We start from the raw sequence: 14,615 nt of genomic DNA on the forward strand, positions 1-14,615 counted from the left end.
GGGCCACCAGTCTCTGGGGCTCTGGGTCGCCAGGGTGATGCACCCAGGGAGCGGGGCCTTCGTCAAGGTCAGCCTCTGCCTCTCGGCCTCCCGCGGGGCGTGTGCTGTACCTGGGCCTCAGTAAACGCTGCCCTGCATTCCGACATCACACCGCTCTGTTTCTTGATTTCAGGGTTACACAAAGGACATGGTGACAGACTTTGATGAGAAGCACGATGAGTATTTAATATTGCTCCAGCAGAGGAACCGGTAAGATGCAGCCGCCCGACAGCAGCCCTTGATATTAACCAAATCAAAAGCCTATTTAGAGCTATTAACAGTATGCAGGCTCGGTTTCACATCGGAACGGGCTGCAGTCGCCCTCCACGCGGAGGCTTGGAATAATATCTGCCATCCCAGTTCCTATTTCTCCATTCACTGATTTAATCGCATCTTTCGACTGAACTGTAGCAAACCGTCAGACGTGTGGGGCCCGCCTCTCGTCTCCGTGCCTCCCCTTCTGGGAGAAGCTGGGTTTGTTAAGAAAAGCTAGAATTTGGCAGGGCCCGTGCGTGAATAACCTAGCCTGTGATCTCACAGGCTTTGAAGGTCCCCGGAAATCTGAGCCTGTAATCATGCCTTGTTATGTAAAGGGGGAGTCCTTTTACACTTGTGTTTGAAGTTGGTCAATGTCGTTTAAAGCTGTCAATCCTGATTTGACTCTGAGTGCCAGTTCTCATAAAAAACCTGCAGCCCGATGCTATGTGTACTGACTGAGGTCAAAGCTTCTGGTCTGGTTGGAGAGAAGTATTATGTTCTCCAGGCCTTTGCAAGGCTGTGCAAGTTCACTTGCCGTTCATTGTGGTTTGTCTTCAGGCCCTGGAACCTCGGGGAAAGCTGAGTTTGCAAACTTAGATGCTAGGAGGGTTCAGGCAGTGAGTGAAGCTAGCTCAGTGGGGACAGTGGGCACCTGGAACTCTCATGCGCCCAGGGGTTCATATCCTCCAAAGTGACAGGAGACAGTGAAAATCTGGATTTGTGTGGTGAAATATCCTGAGTTTTAAAATGTTGGTGTGTACGTGCTAAGAAGCTTCAGTTGTGTCCAGCTCTTTGTGAACCTATGGACTGTAGCCTGCCAGGCTCCTCTGTCCATGGGATTCTCCAGGCAAGAATAATGGAGTGGGTTGCCATGCCCTCCTCCAGGGGATCTTCCTGACCCAGGGATCAAACCTGCATCTCTTGGGTCTCTTACCCCTAACACCACCTGGAAAGCCCTCCCCCGCCAAGATGTTGGTAATGAATTCAAATCAAAGCCTAAAACAGACAGAAGGATACTACAGCCCCACACCCCCAGATCTGCAGGAGCGGGAAGGACAGGGGAACTTATTTGGGACTTTGTGCTTTGGAGCTGTGCTTGGGGTCTTGTAGGCAAGAGAGCCTGGGGGTTGTTATTCTGAATATGAATTCAGCCCTTGTCTGATGGGCTGGATTCCCGGTGCTTGTCAGCTGGGGCCCTGGAGGCGTGCTGCATGGGGAAAGCTTTTATGGTGCAGGATTGCCTCATGTGTTGTAGGAGTTTCGTGTCCCTGCCTACCTGTCCTCTTACTAAATTTCACTAAGACCTCCAGTATCTGTGACAACGAGACCTGCCCTCACTCCAGATGCCTGCAAGCAAGGCAGTCCTGCCCCCAGTAGAGCACCTCTGAATAGATAAACTCTCCAAGACCAGCCAGAAATGCCAGGCGACATCCCATGTGCCCACGCTCTGTGCTCGTCTCCCTCCATCCCAGGGGCAACCTCAAACCCAGGCTTGCGCTGATTAGACCAATGTGGGTTTTTATCATCATCAATGCCAGGGAGCAGAATGTTTTTATTCAATTTCTGGCAGGCTGGATGGTGCCACTGAACACCTGGGCGATCATTGAATCGTATACACGTGACTTGTCTGGGAGGAGAGTGTCATAGTTCCTCATGATCAAATTGCTTCTCATTAATCAAGGGATCAATACTTGCATGATCAAAGAGGCACCGGCCAATAGCATAGCTGAGGAGAGCCAGAGAGGAGGTCACAGAACAAAGGCAATTAAAAAATATGCCAAAACAGAGCTGCCGTAAAATTTGGGAGATGTGTTTGTCACCGAGAGGGAGCTGGCTCGATGCCAGGGAATTAGAAGGTGAAGCTCGAAACGCCTCCAATGGAGACCTATGCAGAGTAGGAGTGCCCCGGAGCTGTCCTCAGATCGAGCCTGAAAAGGCACCTTTGCTGAGGTACCAGCTGTGAGGCAGGCAGCTCGCCCCCATCATCTCGTTTTATCCACACACTGCCCGATAAGGCAGTTATTGCACCCATTTTACAGATGGGGAAGTGGAGACCAAGGACAGCAAGCATTTGCCTGGGGTCATGCAGCAGGGAAGTGATGGAGCTGGGCCCTACATTTTTTTTTTTTTTTTCCAGCCATGCCATGCAGCATGTGGGATCTTAGTTCCCAGACCAGGGATTGAACCTGTGCCTCCTGTGGTGGAAATACAGAGTCCTAACCACTAGACCACCAGCAAAGTCTCCGTACTTTCTTATTTATGTTTTGTCTGACGCTGTTGTCAGTAATCCAGAGGAGAGAAATCTGCCAGGGTTGCCAGTGGCTCTAAGTTCACTGTGGAGGGGTTTTATAGGGATAAACTGAAATTGAGTTGGAAATTACTTATAAGACTGGGTAGAGTGGGAAGGAGGTTCAAGAGGGAGGGTATATATACACTGGTATATAGATCTATACATATAGATATATACACATATAGCTGATTCACTTTACTGTAGAGGAGAAACTAATACAACATTGTAAATCAATTATACACCAATTAAAAAAACGACTGGGTTGAAAACCAGCCTCTGAGCCTTTTTAAAACTTTTTTTTTCTATGTGGACCGTTTTTAAAGTCTTGACTGAATTTGTTACAATGCTGCTTCTGTTTTTTGATTTGATTTTTTTGGCCACAAGGCACATGGGATCTTAACTCCTTGACCATCGATCAAACCCTCACCCCGTGCATTGGAAGGTGAAGTCGTGACCACTGGACCACCAGGGAAATCCCAGCCTCTGAACTTCATATTGGGCACAGAGGGAGGTGAAAACCCAGTCTGTTGTACTGGGTGTGTAATCACTGGGCTGAGTTCTCAGAGACCTGTCCAGAACACAGCTCCCCACAAAATGCTGATCAGGTTATTCTTTTATTCTTTCAGCAGGATTCCACTGAGTACCTTCTCATTGCCTGGCATTAACACTAGTACTAAGGAGAAGATTGCAATGAAGGAGACACAGGCAGCCTTAGTTAGCACTCCTCTGCTCAGAGGGACAGGAACCCAAAGTAAATGGCATTAAACAGTGAAACTTATTGCCTTGGGAAATAAACAAATCTGGGATGATAATCAGGCTTCAGGCATAGTTGGATCCGGGTACTCAAAGTGGGTCATGGAAATCAGTCACTCTCCATCTCTCAGTTCTGCTTTCTTACCTTGGAATCATCTCACAAAGGTGCCTCCCTCACAGAGGCCAAGGCAGTCCCTGGAAACCCAAGGACATCCTACCTCTAGAGGAAGAAAACACATCTTTCTTAATAGTTTCAGCAGAAGTGCTGAGGCCCATCCTCACTCAAAAGTCCTGAGTTTCCATCCGTGAGCCAACCGCCGTCCTGAGCCTGGTGGGGTGGCAGAGTCTGCCTGGCCCCTCCTGGGCCACCCCATGAAGCTGGGCAAGGGTGTGAGTCTCCCTCAAACCACGTGGAGTAAGAGGAGGAAGGGGGGCAGTTCTCAAGGGGAATCTGAGCTGTGTTTGGAAGACGGGGGCGAGTGACTGGACAAATGAAAAGGACAGGTGTCTGCCACACAGCCCTGGCCTTCAAGGAACTCCCCCCAGCAGTGGCGGGTGAGCACAAGGCTACCCAGGACTAGGCCAGAAGGGGCCGAGAGTGATCATGAGCTCCAGCAGAGGACCAGGGAGGGTGGGGAAGACGCGGCAGCTCTTGTTGACCCGCGCACAGCCCTTGCCCAGAGGATGCTTAGTGATTCTGCTCACTCGGCGGCCTCATGAAAGATGTAATCATGCCTAACAGGACCCACGAAAAAGCAGTCCAAATCATCAAAGGACTGAGACAGGAGGAACAGTTAAGAGCTAACGGCTGAGTGGGGCTGTAATATACACGCTAGAGGGCGGCAGGTCTAAGATGTAAGAATCCAACAGTGGTATTTTTTTTGGAAAGAAAGGTTGTTTGAGGGAAACTTGCCACGAAAATGTACCCGAGTGAGAGGTGAACCCGCTGCCCCATGAGAAGATTTAGGCAGAAGGAAGAAAGGGGAAAACCAGCTCTGAGCGGGTCTTGTACAGACTGGTCTCTGAGCTGGAGCTTTGTCTGGCATCCCCTTCCATCCTCATGAGCTTAGGCATCCTGGGTCTCATTTTACAGAAGAGGAAACAGGCCCCAGAGGTGTAGGGACTTGCCCACGAAAGCTGGGAAATGGCAGAGCCTCCAGCACGGAGCTTGGTCTTCCACACTACACTACCTCCGCCCACATGGACGGGGGCTGGTGACCTCCTAGAGGACAGATAGTGGAGCTCGTGAGCCACTAGGTTCCAGGAGGAATGGCAGGCTCCTTGCACCACTGTCCCCTGCCTCTCCATCCTTCAAGGCTTCATTCAAATGCCCCTGCCTCCAAAAACCCCTACCTGGAGCTCTGCTTCTCTTCTGAACTCTCCTTGTGTGGAGCTCTGCGGCGAGATGCCTGGTGAGGAGACAAGAAACGGCAGGATGACGTGGCAGGGAGATGAGCTCTGGAGCCTCATGGACCAGAATTTAAATCCCGGCCACTTCCTCGACTCTAACCTTGGGCAAGTACATCTATAAAACAGGCCAATGCCAGGATCTTAATTCCTGGGCCAGTGAAGGATGGAGAAGGACAAGGTGTTTGAGGGTCTGCAGTAAGCCCACCCATCCAAGTATGCTTTCTGCATCATCATCATCATCATCTTTTTGGTGATAAACATGTCTTCTTGGAAGTGAGCTGAGGGACTTCTTTGGGTGTTCCAGTGGCTGGGACTTCGCACTCCCAATGCAGGGGGCCTGGGTTCGATCCCTGGTTGGGGAACTAGATTCCACATGCCACAGCTAAGACCTGGCCCAGCCAAATTAAAAAAAAAAAAAAAGTGAGCAGACATCCAGATAATCCTTGAATGCTTGACACTTAGAGAGCCCCTCGGTTGACCCTGGGGTTACCTGAGGTCCAAAGGAGGTGTGTGGCCAGCCCACAGTCACACAGCAGCCGAGGCGTCTACAGACCAAGGCAGTTGTTATAAGTCTGGTCACAAGCAGACCTGTGGGCATCGCGCCCCCTGCCCTTGGAGCTCAGCTAAATCCTCTCCTCACCTGGACCCCTGCTTGTGCCCCAACCACCCAGCTGTCCAGCATCTCATGTCCCCGGTCACAGTCCCTGGTGCCACCCTGTACTCTGACCAGTGTTTCCACTTCGTCTTCTGTGCGAAAGAGCTCTCTGTACAAATGCCCCCGAAGGTCATCACGATAAGCAGAAATGGTGCCTGTGACGCGGTTAGATACCCGGGGGCTGTATTAGGATGCGCGTCCATGCCTTCTCTCTCCTGCGAGACCTTGAGTTCCAGAAATAGTTTCTGAGAGTATTCCTCACCTTTCCTTGCACTCAGCACAGACCCCACACCTGGGGTGGGGGCGGGGCACGAAGGGAGAATAAACAGGCACACAGATACTATACTGTAGTGTGAGGCAGGGAGACTCGTGAACTGAAACATACAGAATCTATAAGGCAGTGGTCCCCGACCCATTTTGGCACCAGGGACTGGTTCCATGGAAGACGATTTTTCCGTGGGCCAGGTGATGGGGATGGCCTCAGGGTGGTTCAAACACATTACACATATTGTGCTCTTTATTTCTATTATCATTCCATCAGCTCTACCCTCAGATCATCAGGCATTAGGTCCCAGAGGCTGGAGATCCTTGCTGGAAGGGATCAGAGTGTGATAGGGCAGCAAGTGGCTGGGGGCCCCATCTCCACCAGGGCAGGGGACTGAATCTAATTTTCCTGAATCCCAGACACCAAGGGCGGTAGGCTATCCATTAAAAAAAACACCCACTTTTCTTTGATGCCATGTGCGTATTCCTGATGTGCTCAGCTGCAGTAGAGGAGTTCCTCTAGTGAGTCCTTTCACAGTCTGACTAATTATCTCCTCATTTATCAGTTTCATAAATCCACATTTTCATAAATCAGTCTGCTTAAAGAGAGACACACGTGTAGCACCAGCCACAGAGCTTGGGTAGCGGGATGCCACGGCGACCATTCAGGAAGCATCAGGAGAAAAGGTGACTCTGGAAGGAAGTGGAGGCAGGCACTGCCTGGCCAGGTGGTCAGATTTTTCCACCTGCCGACCATCTCAGGGTCTCGCAGGGCCTGGGTTCCCTGCTCTCCCTCCCCGGGGACCACTGCGTCCTTCGATTGTTTGCGCCAGAGAACGCAACTACTGCCGTGTTTGGAAACTGTCTCTTAGTTACTTGTGTTTTCCTTCTGTTCTATGCTGTTGCCCAACAATCAGGCATCTCCCAGGCTTCAGAGGCTGGCAAGAGATAAGCAGTCTGTAATGAATGTTCCTGCCACGATTGCCGAAAAGATGGATGTATCAACCGCTAAAGAAACATTTAAAAAAGCAAACAAAGAAATCACCCATAATGCCGCCACCTTCCCTCAACCACTGATTTAATTTTCACATTTATCACCTTCCACTCTGGGTCCCACAAACACACTTTTTTCCAACTTTGCGCTTATCGCATAGGTACTGTTTTTATACTGCCTTCTCCACCCCTCTCTGAACAGATCACAAACACCCCCCATGTTTCAACAGAATCTTCATAATTATAACAACTACAGATCTCTGCTTCCACTAACCTAGTGTGGGACATTCCAGTCGGTCTCGTGGTTTTGTTAGGACTGAATGCCGACCATTGTTCCTGATCAGAAACTATTTGCTGACTGAGCGAAGACCAAGTGCATGACATTTTCTGTTTCCAGCCATGTCTAAGCTTGTCAGTCTCAACTTTCTAGTTCTTGAAGTTGTCTTTGTTGTGGCGAAGACTCTGGAGCCACACTGCTTCAATTTGCATCGTAGCCCCCTGCCATACCAGCTGTGTGACCTCGGGCAAGTTACTTAACCTCTCTGGGCTCCAGTTTCCTTATCTATTAAATGAGGTTAAGAAAATTAATTACCCCATAGGGTTGTTGTAAAGATTAAAGTCTTAATACAGTCAATCCTTATTCCATATTTGCAAATTTATCCACCCACTACAATGTATTTGTAACCCCTGAATCAATACTTACAGGGCTTTTTAAAAATCTTATACTGTGTGCGTGCATGCTCAGTTGTGTCCGACTCTCTGTGACCCCATGGGCTGTAGCCCACCAGTCTCCTCTGTCCATGGGATTTCCCAGGCAAGAATACTGGAGTGGGTTGTCATTTCTTCCTCCAGGGGATCTTCCCCACCCAGGGATCAAACCCGCATCTCCTGCATCTCCTGCATTGGCAGGTGAATTCTTTATCACCGCGCCACCTGGGAAGCCCTTACCATATACAGTAAAGTGTCCTTTTTGTGTTTTACTTACTGTCCTGTTTTTTTACATTTTTGTGTTTTTCGCTGGTGACTTCCCTGTTTAAACTGGTCCCTGGCATAAGGTTAAAGTGCTGTCCCACATTCCTAAGCCCAAGAAGGCTAGGATGTCCCTTGTGGAGAAAATACACATGTTAGATAAGCTTCATTCAGTCATGAGTTGGAGTGCTGCCGGCATAAGTTCAGTATTACTGTATTAAGTATCAATATATATTAAATACTGGAGTGGGTAGCCTTTCCCTTCTCCAGGGGAATCTTTCCCACCCAGGGATCGAACCCAGGTCTCCTGAATTGCAGGCAGTTTCTTTACCAGCTGAGCCACAAGAGAAACCCAATATATTAAATAAGGTGCCTTTAAATGGAAACACACATAAGGCAAGGGGTTTTTTTTTGTTTGTTTGTTTTTTCCCAATTATTTTTATTAGTTGGAGGCTAATTACTTTACAATATTGTAGTGGTTTTTGCCATACATTGACATGAATCAGCCATGGATTTACATGTGTTCCCCATCCTGAACCCCCCTCCCACCTCCCTCCCCATCCCATCCCTCTGGGTCATCCCAGTGCACCAGCCCTGAGCACTTGTCTCATGTATCCAACCTGGGCTGGTGATCTGTTTCACACTTGATAGTATACATGTTTCAATGCTGTTCTCTCAGATCATCCCACCCTCGCCTTCTCCCATAGAGTCCAAAAGTCTGTTCTGTACATCTGTGTCTCTTTTTCTATCTTGCATATAGGGTTATCGTTACCATCTTTCTAAATTCCATATATATGCATTTTTGGTGTTTTTCTTTCTGGCTTTCTTCACTCTGTATAATGGGCTCCATTTTCATCCACCTCATTAGAACTGATTCAAATGAATTCTTTTTAATGGCTGAGTAATATTCCATGTGTATATGTACCACAGCTTTCTTATCCATTCATCTGCTGATGGGCATCTAGATTGCTTCCATGTCCTGGCTATTATAAACAGTGTAAAGCAAGGTTTTATTTTGATCAGTTGACGAACACGTTGTGACCAGAGGCTCACAGGAATCAAATCCTGTATTTCCTCCTGGAAACAGTGATTCCATATTCACAAATTCAGTGTTTGCCTCAACTTTGTAGAACTGATCCCAAACAATGGGAATTGGCTCTATGTAAAGCATTTAGAGAGGCTTCCCAGGTGGCACAGGTGTAAAGAACCCACCTGCCAATGCAGGAGATGTAAGAGACACTGGTTCGTTCCATCCCTGGGTCAGGAAGATCCCTTGGAAAAGGGCACGGCAACCCACTCCAGTATTTATGCCTGGAGAATCCCATGGACAGAGGCACCTGGCAGACAACAGTCCATGGGGCCGCCAAGAGTCAGACACGACAAGTAAACACACACCACGCACAAAGCATTTAGAACAGAGTTTGGCTCTCTACCTTTTATGGTTTTACCATTGCTATTACATTTTAAAATATTTATTTATTGGGTTGTGTCAGGTCATAGTTGCAACAGACAGGCCTCTCTAGTTGTAGTGTGCAGACTCCAGAGCACTCGGGCTCAGTCACTGTGGCAAGTGGGCTTAGTTGCCCCGTGGCATGTGAGATCTTAGACCAGGGATCAAACCTGTGTTCTCTGCATTGGAAATTGGATTCTTACCCAGTGGACTATCAGGGAAATCCCACTATTGCTTTTAAAAATTTACATTTTGCTACTTTGATAGGAACTTTTTTAATCACTGAAGAGGATCCACTTTTTTTTTTGCCAGTTGTTTGTATTTCTCCTTCTGCGAAAAGAAACCTAGTTGGTATGGGAGTGTGTGCAGGCGTTTGTGAAGGCTCTGAAGGGTTTGGCGTCAGATGGGAGCAACTCTGAAATGGACATTGGGCGCTGTCCGTGGCAGGGACCATCAGGAGTGGGGGAAGGACAAAGCCAAAGTGTGAGGTTGAACTCTGGAGAAAGCTGAACAAGGAACCTGACCACGCTTATGCCAGGCCCCTTTCAGGCAAAGGGTTTGATCATCATATCATTAATCTTGAACAAAGCCTGCACTGGTATATTTTTAAACTGCATCTGAATGGAAAATGATGACATTTGGGATATCAGGGGTGTTGGAGAACACATTTATTTCCTGAAGCCAAAAATCAGTCCGCCTGGCGTGATGGCAGGTGTTTTCCAACGTGAGGATGTGTTTCGTGAAATCTCTCTCACAGAGGCTTAGACCACATTTTGTTCCACGTGGAACAAAGTGCTGTTGTCCACGCCAAGGAGAGGTGCGTGACATTGGGATCATCCCAGGAAATCCAGGCCGTGTGTAGCCGCGTGCACACACACCTGCTCTTTGTCCCCCTGCCACCATGGGGCAAGGATGGTACCCGGGTTTTTGCTGGTGTATCTTTGAGCCTCAGAATGAAAGCAGCGCCCATGGAGCCTCCCCCTCCCTGCTCCTCCGTGTGTGTAATGGGCCTCTTAGGGCTGTTTATAGATGAACAGCTGGGCGCCCGCCACCCAGCCTCTGATTAGAAACGCTTGCCTGTCAGAGCAGCAGGTCCCTCCCCACATGGGGGTGGGCGGTGGCTCAGGCTCCTCCGATGAGACGCCGGTGATCGTTTCTCTTCCAGGATATTAAAGCATCTGAAAACCAAGGACCCCGTGCAGTTGAGGCTGGAGCACTTGGAACAGGGGTTCTCGGTCTACGTCAACGGGGCCAACTCCGAACTGAAGGCGTCCCCTCGGAAAGCCGTCCACGCCGACTTCTCCAGAAGCGCCTCCCACACCGAGGGGACTCACGGTGAGCACAGGAATGCCAGATCAGCACCAGCTCTGCTGACGAGTGAGGGCCGGTGGAACCACATCCCATGCACAGAAACTAGTCAGCCCATGCAAGTTAACTCTCTCCACTTGGCCAGAAAGAGACAGCATGGAAATGAGAGACAGAGAGAGAGAGATTCTTTTTTTTTTTAAGACTTTTTTTTAAACTAGTCTTGGCATCCACTCCTGCAGGGCAAAGGTGACCAGAGAAGTCAATTCCTGGCTTTTACATTTCCCAGATCTCTCATACCAGTCATTTAAGGAAAGGTCTAGGATAATTTTGGTGAGACCTGATTTTCACTCACCGTGTCCTAACTTCAGTACCTAACCCCTGTGATAATTGATTCCACTGTTCAGGTCTGAATTCAGTTAATCCATACTCTGCAGACTTTAATCGGATTTCATGTATCCTATAATAAAAGGACACATGAAATAAAATCTGGAAGTGAAATAGAAGACACCCGATCCAGTGGTTGGCCCCATATAGGCCCCCAAAATGTTTTGGTGGTGGTTGGAGAATCCCATGGACAGAGGAGGCTGGTAGGCCCCAGTCCTAAAGAGTTCATAGAGAGTCTGGCACGACTGAAGTGACTTAGCAAGAATGAATGAAATGGCAGCACATAGGAGTCAGACTGGGGCTTCCTAGGTGGCGAAGTGCCTGCCAATGAAGGAGACACAGGTTCAACCCCTGGGTAGGGGAGATCCCCTGGAGTAGGAAATGGCAAAATCCCATGGACAGAGGAGGCTAGTGGGTTACAGCCCATGGGGTCGCAAAGAGTCGGATATGACCGAGCGACTGAGCACACACACACACACAGGAGTCAGATACAGTTTGGCTGTGTTGCTTTGGGGAAGCTGTTTTATCTCACCGCACCTTTGTTTTTCTCACCTTTAACATGGGACGAATGAGTGCCAGAGTGCCTTTCAAGACTTGTCATTTTGTCCGAGAGGCCAGCGTGCTGCTGGTGAGAAGAGGATTTGGAACAAGGCTGGGTTGGGTTCAAACCCTATTCAGCCCCTTGCCAGCTTTGAGACCTCTGACAATTGGGTCCTCTCTGATTCTCAGTAAAATGGGAGTGATTATGCCCACCTTGCAGATTTCCCAGAAAGACTGAATGATAAGAAGTCTGAAGTGTCCAGCACACAATAATCTTTTAAAAAAACTTTTTATTTTATATTGGAGTATAGCTGATTGTGGTAGTTTCAGATGGATAGCAAAAGGAACTCAACCATACATATCCATGTACCATTCTCCCCCAAACTCCTCTCCCATCCAGGCTGCCACATAACATTGAGTAGAGTTCCCTGTAACACACTAATCTTGATTTGTGTTCTAACTCATTGGCTCATAGGTATGGTAAGATCCCAAGCCATTAACAGGCAATAAAAATTAATACAACAAGGGGATAAAATGAGAAAGTGGTGTCTTCAAACCTTCCCCTAGGAGAGCCACTTGGAGTTTAGCATGAGTTTCCTAGCCCCAAAGACAACAAGGGAAATGGGATTGACTCTCCTAGCTTTCATGAGGGAGAGCTGGGCTGATCTGCTGGTTAGGAGAAGCAGGCCTTTCTAAGGTTCAGGGAAGGGCAGACAATGGGAGTTTCTGACTTTGGGTCCCTAATGGTATGTTCAGTCATTCAACAGTTCTCTCCCCACACCCCTCCTTTGCACTAGTGCTGGCCTGTTGTGCTTGCTGTCCTGACCTGCTTCTGTATCTTAGAGATGCTCCTTTTGTATGTAGACCTGCCCAGTTCAGCTGCCCACTGTTACACCTACTGTTCCATAGCTGAGGGGCTGTGACTGACTCCCCATCCCTTGTTTTTGGGCATTTAGCTTGTTTTCTTTCTATTTCTCTCTCTCTCTCTTTTTTTTTTTTTTTTTGGCCCCACCGCTCAGCATGTGGGATCTTAGTTCCCCAACCAGGGATCAAACCCATGCCCTCTGCGTTGGAAGCATGAAATCTTAACTGCTTAACCACCAGGGAAGTCCCCATTTAGCTTGTTTTCTGATGCTTTGTGACTACAAAGAGTGCTACTGAAGTGAAGAGCTTCACAGATAAGACTCTGGGCACCCCGATGGGCATTGTAGTTGTAAATTATGAAACCACCATCAGTGTAGGCTCATCTTCAGGGGCTCACCAACTCTCTTCCCCTCATCTCTGTGCAGACTGTGGACGAAGAACGCTGTTTCAAGAAGCTGAAGAAGCTTTGAGACGCAGTGCACGGACAGCTCCCAGCAAAGTCCAGCGCCGAGGATGGCATCAGGTCTGGAAACCCAGGGCAGAGTCAAGATGGTGGCCCCAGCTCACACTTCAGAATAAGGAGCAGGCTTCTTGTGAGAGCAGAAACGTAAAGCGTTCAGAATCCCCAGGGGTAGGGGTGGGTCTAGCTGGGCACTGCCATGGCGCCCTCTCTGCCTGTGGCACTGGCCTCTGGAGAGAGGAGGAGCCCTGGGGAGCCGCAAGCCCTCTCTGTGAAATGATTCTCCCTTCTGGATGGGGCAGCCTCACAGCATCACAGGTCAGACTCACAGTCCTGTTGTAATGATGCATTCTTACAGCTGCTTCTTACTAAGCACCTGTGATATGCCAGGCACAGTCTCAGATGCCAGGGATACAGTGGATATATAAGACTACACCCCCAACCCACAGTCCTGAGATGCCACATCAGGTTGCTACCGATGCTGCTGGTCCAGCAGCTTGCTTTTTTGAGCACCTGCCGGTATCAGATGGGGCTAAGTTGCCACATGACTCCTCTCCTTTGCCCTCACAGCAGACCTACAGGATATATTCCAAAGTCCTTCCTCCTTTTTTTTGGCCATGCCACGTGGCACACGGAATCTTAGTTCTGCAACCACCCCCGTGCCCCTTGCATTGGAAGCGCAGAGTCTTAACCACTGGACCACCAGGGAAGTCCCATGTCCTTCCTTTTTTAAGGATGCTGAGGGCACAAAAGCTGAGAAATATTAAGTGAGTTTTCCAAGGTCAATCACTGAGAAAGGGTGGAATTAAGATCCAGATCCGAATCTGTTGCTCCAAGCTCAGCTTTCTTGCTCCTATAGTCCTTACACCTTCCCTGGTGGTTACTCAGCCTTACCTGGGACCAGGGGGACCCCCACTGCGCATTCGAATCACCTGGGATGCTCAGGCCCCACCCTCAGAGATTCTGACTCACTTGGTCTGAGATGAGGCTTAAGCAACATATATATATATATATACTGTCATGGTCCATATGCGAGTTGGAAAAGAATTTCCAGATATGAGGTAGAATGAGAGGAGAATAAAGTTTATTGGAGAGGGAGATGCTGTTAGAACAGCAGGCTGTCTCAAGGCGGAGCCAAACCCTTTCACAGGCTTGTAGCCAATTTTTAGCCCGAAGACAGAAGTTCCTGTTGGAATGGTGGCCTTAGGTGACTGGTTAGGATGCTATAGGGTGAGTAATAGGATGGGTATTTTACCTCATATGGGGTCAGGGCACTGGCCAGTTTAGATCTGGAGGCTCATGGCAACAGTTGACTGCTATGGGGCTTGGTCAATTCCAGAGATTTTTTTTAAGTTAATTAATTTATTTTAATTGGAGGCTAATTACTTTACAGTATTGTGGTGGTTTTTGCCGTACATTGACATGAATCAGCCGTGGGTGCACACGTGTCCCCCCATTCTGAATCCCCCTCACATCTCCCTCCCTACCCCACCCCTCTGGGTTGTCTCAGAGCTTTGAGTGTCCTGCTTCATGCATCATACTTGCACTGGTCATCTATTTTACATACGGTAATATACATGTTCTAGTGCTATCCTGCTCCTCACCTGTGACCTTGGTATGTTCTGTCCTCAGTCATGTCCGACTCTTTGCAGCCCCATGAACTATAACCCAGGGCTCCACATATAGCACATGTTCAGATCTATGGTAAATACTAGGGCTTCCCTGATGTCTCAACAGTGAAGAATCTGCCTGCAGCGCAGGAGACACTAGTTAGATCCCTGGGTTGGAAAGATCCCCTGGGGAAGGAAATGGCAACCGTTCCAGTCTTCTCGCCTGGGAAATCCCATGGACACAGGAGCCTGGCGGGCTGCAGTCCATGGGGTCGCAAAGAGTCAGACACGACTGAGCATGCACATGCAAACAACAAGTGAACATGAATGGTAAATACTTTTTATCAGCCCATCTTTGCTATAACCCC

The 14,615-nt window shown here is 48.7% G+C and overlaps 1 protein-coding gene across 7 annotated transcripts in view; it reads left to right on the plus strand.

The window, feature by feature from the left end:
* The window catches only part of LOC122701544 (katanin interacting protein), a 228,563-nt gene that overhangs the window by 59,840 nt on the left and 154,108 nt on the right, over positions 1-14,615 (plus strand). For 6 of the 7 annotated variants that reach the window (XM_043914569.1, XM_043914575.1, XM_043914573.1 and 3 more), the window contains 3 exons: positions 173-249; positions 10,247-10,416; positions 12,603-12,700. In XM_043914569.1, the coding sequence (XP_043770504.1) occupies positions 173-249; positions 10,247-10,416; positions 12,603-12,700 (345 nt within the window). The remainder of the gene's footprint in view (positions 1-172; positions 250-10,246; positions 10,417-12,602; positions 12,701-14,615) is intronic. The other variant, XM_043914574.1, reaches the window with a different exon arrangement.

Source organism: Cervus elaphus, chromosome 10, assembly GCF_910594005.1.
Source record: "Cervus elaphus chromosome 10, mCerEla1.1, whole genome shotgun sequence".
NCBI lineage: Eukaryota > Metazoa > Chordata > Mammalia > Artiodactyla > Cervidae > Cervus > Cervus elaphus.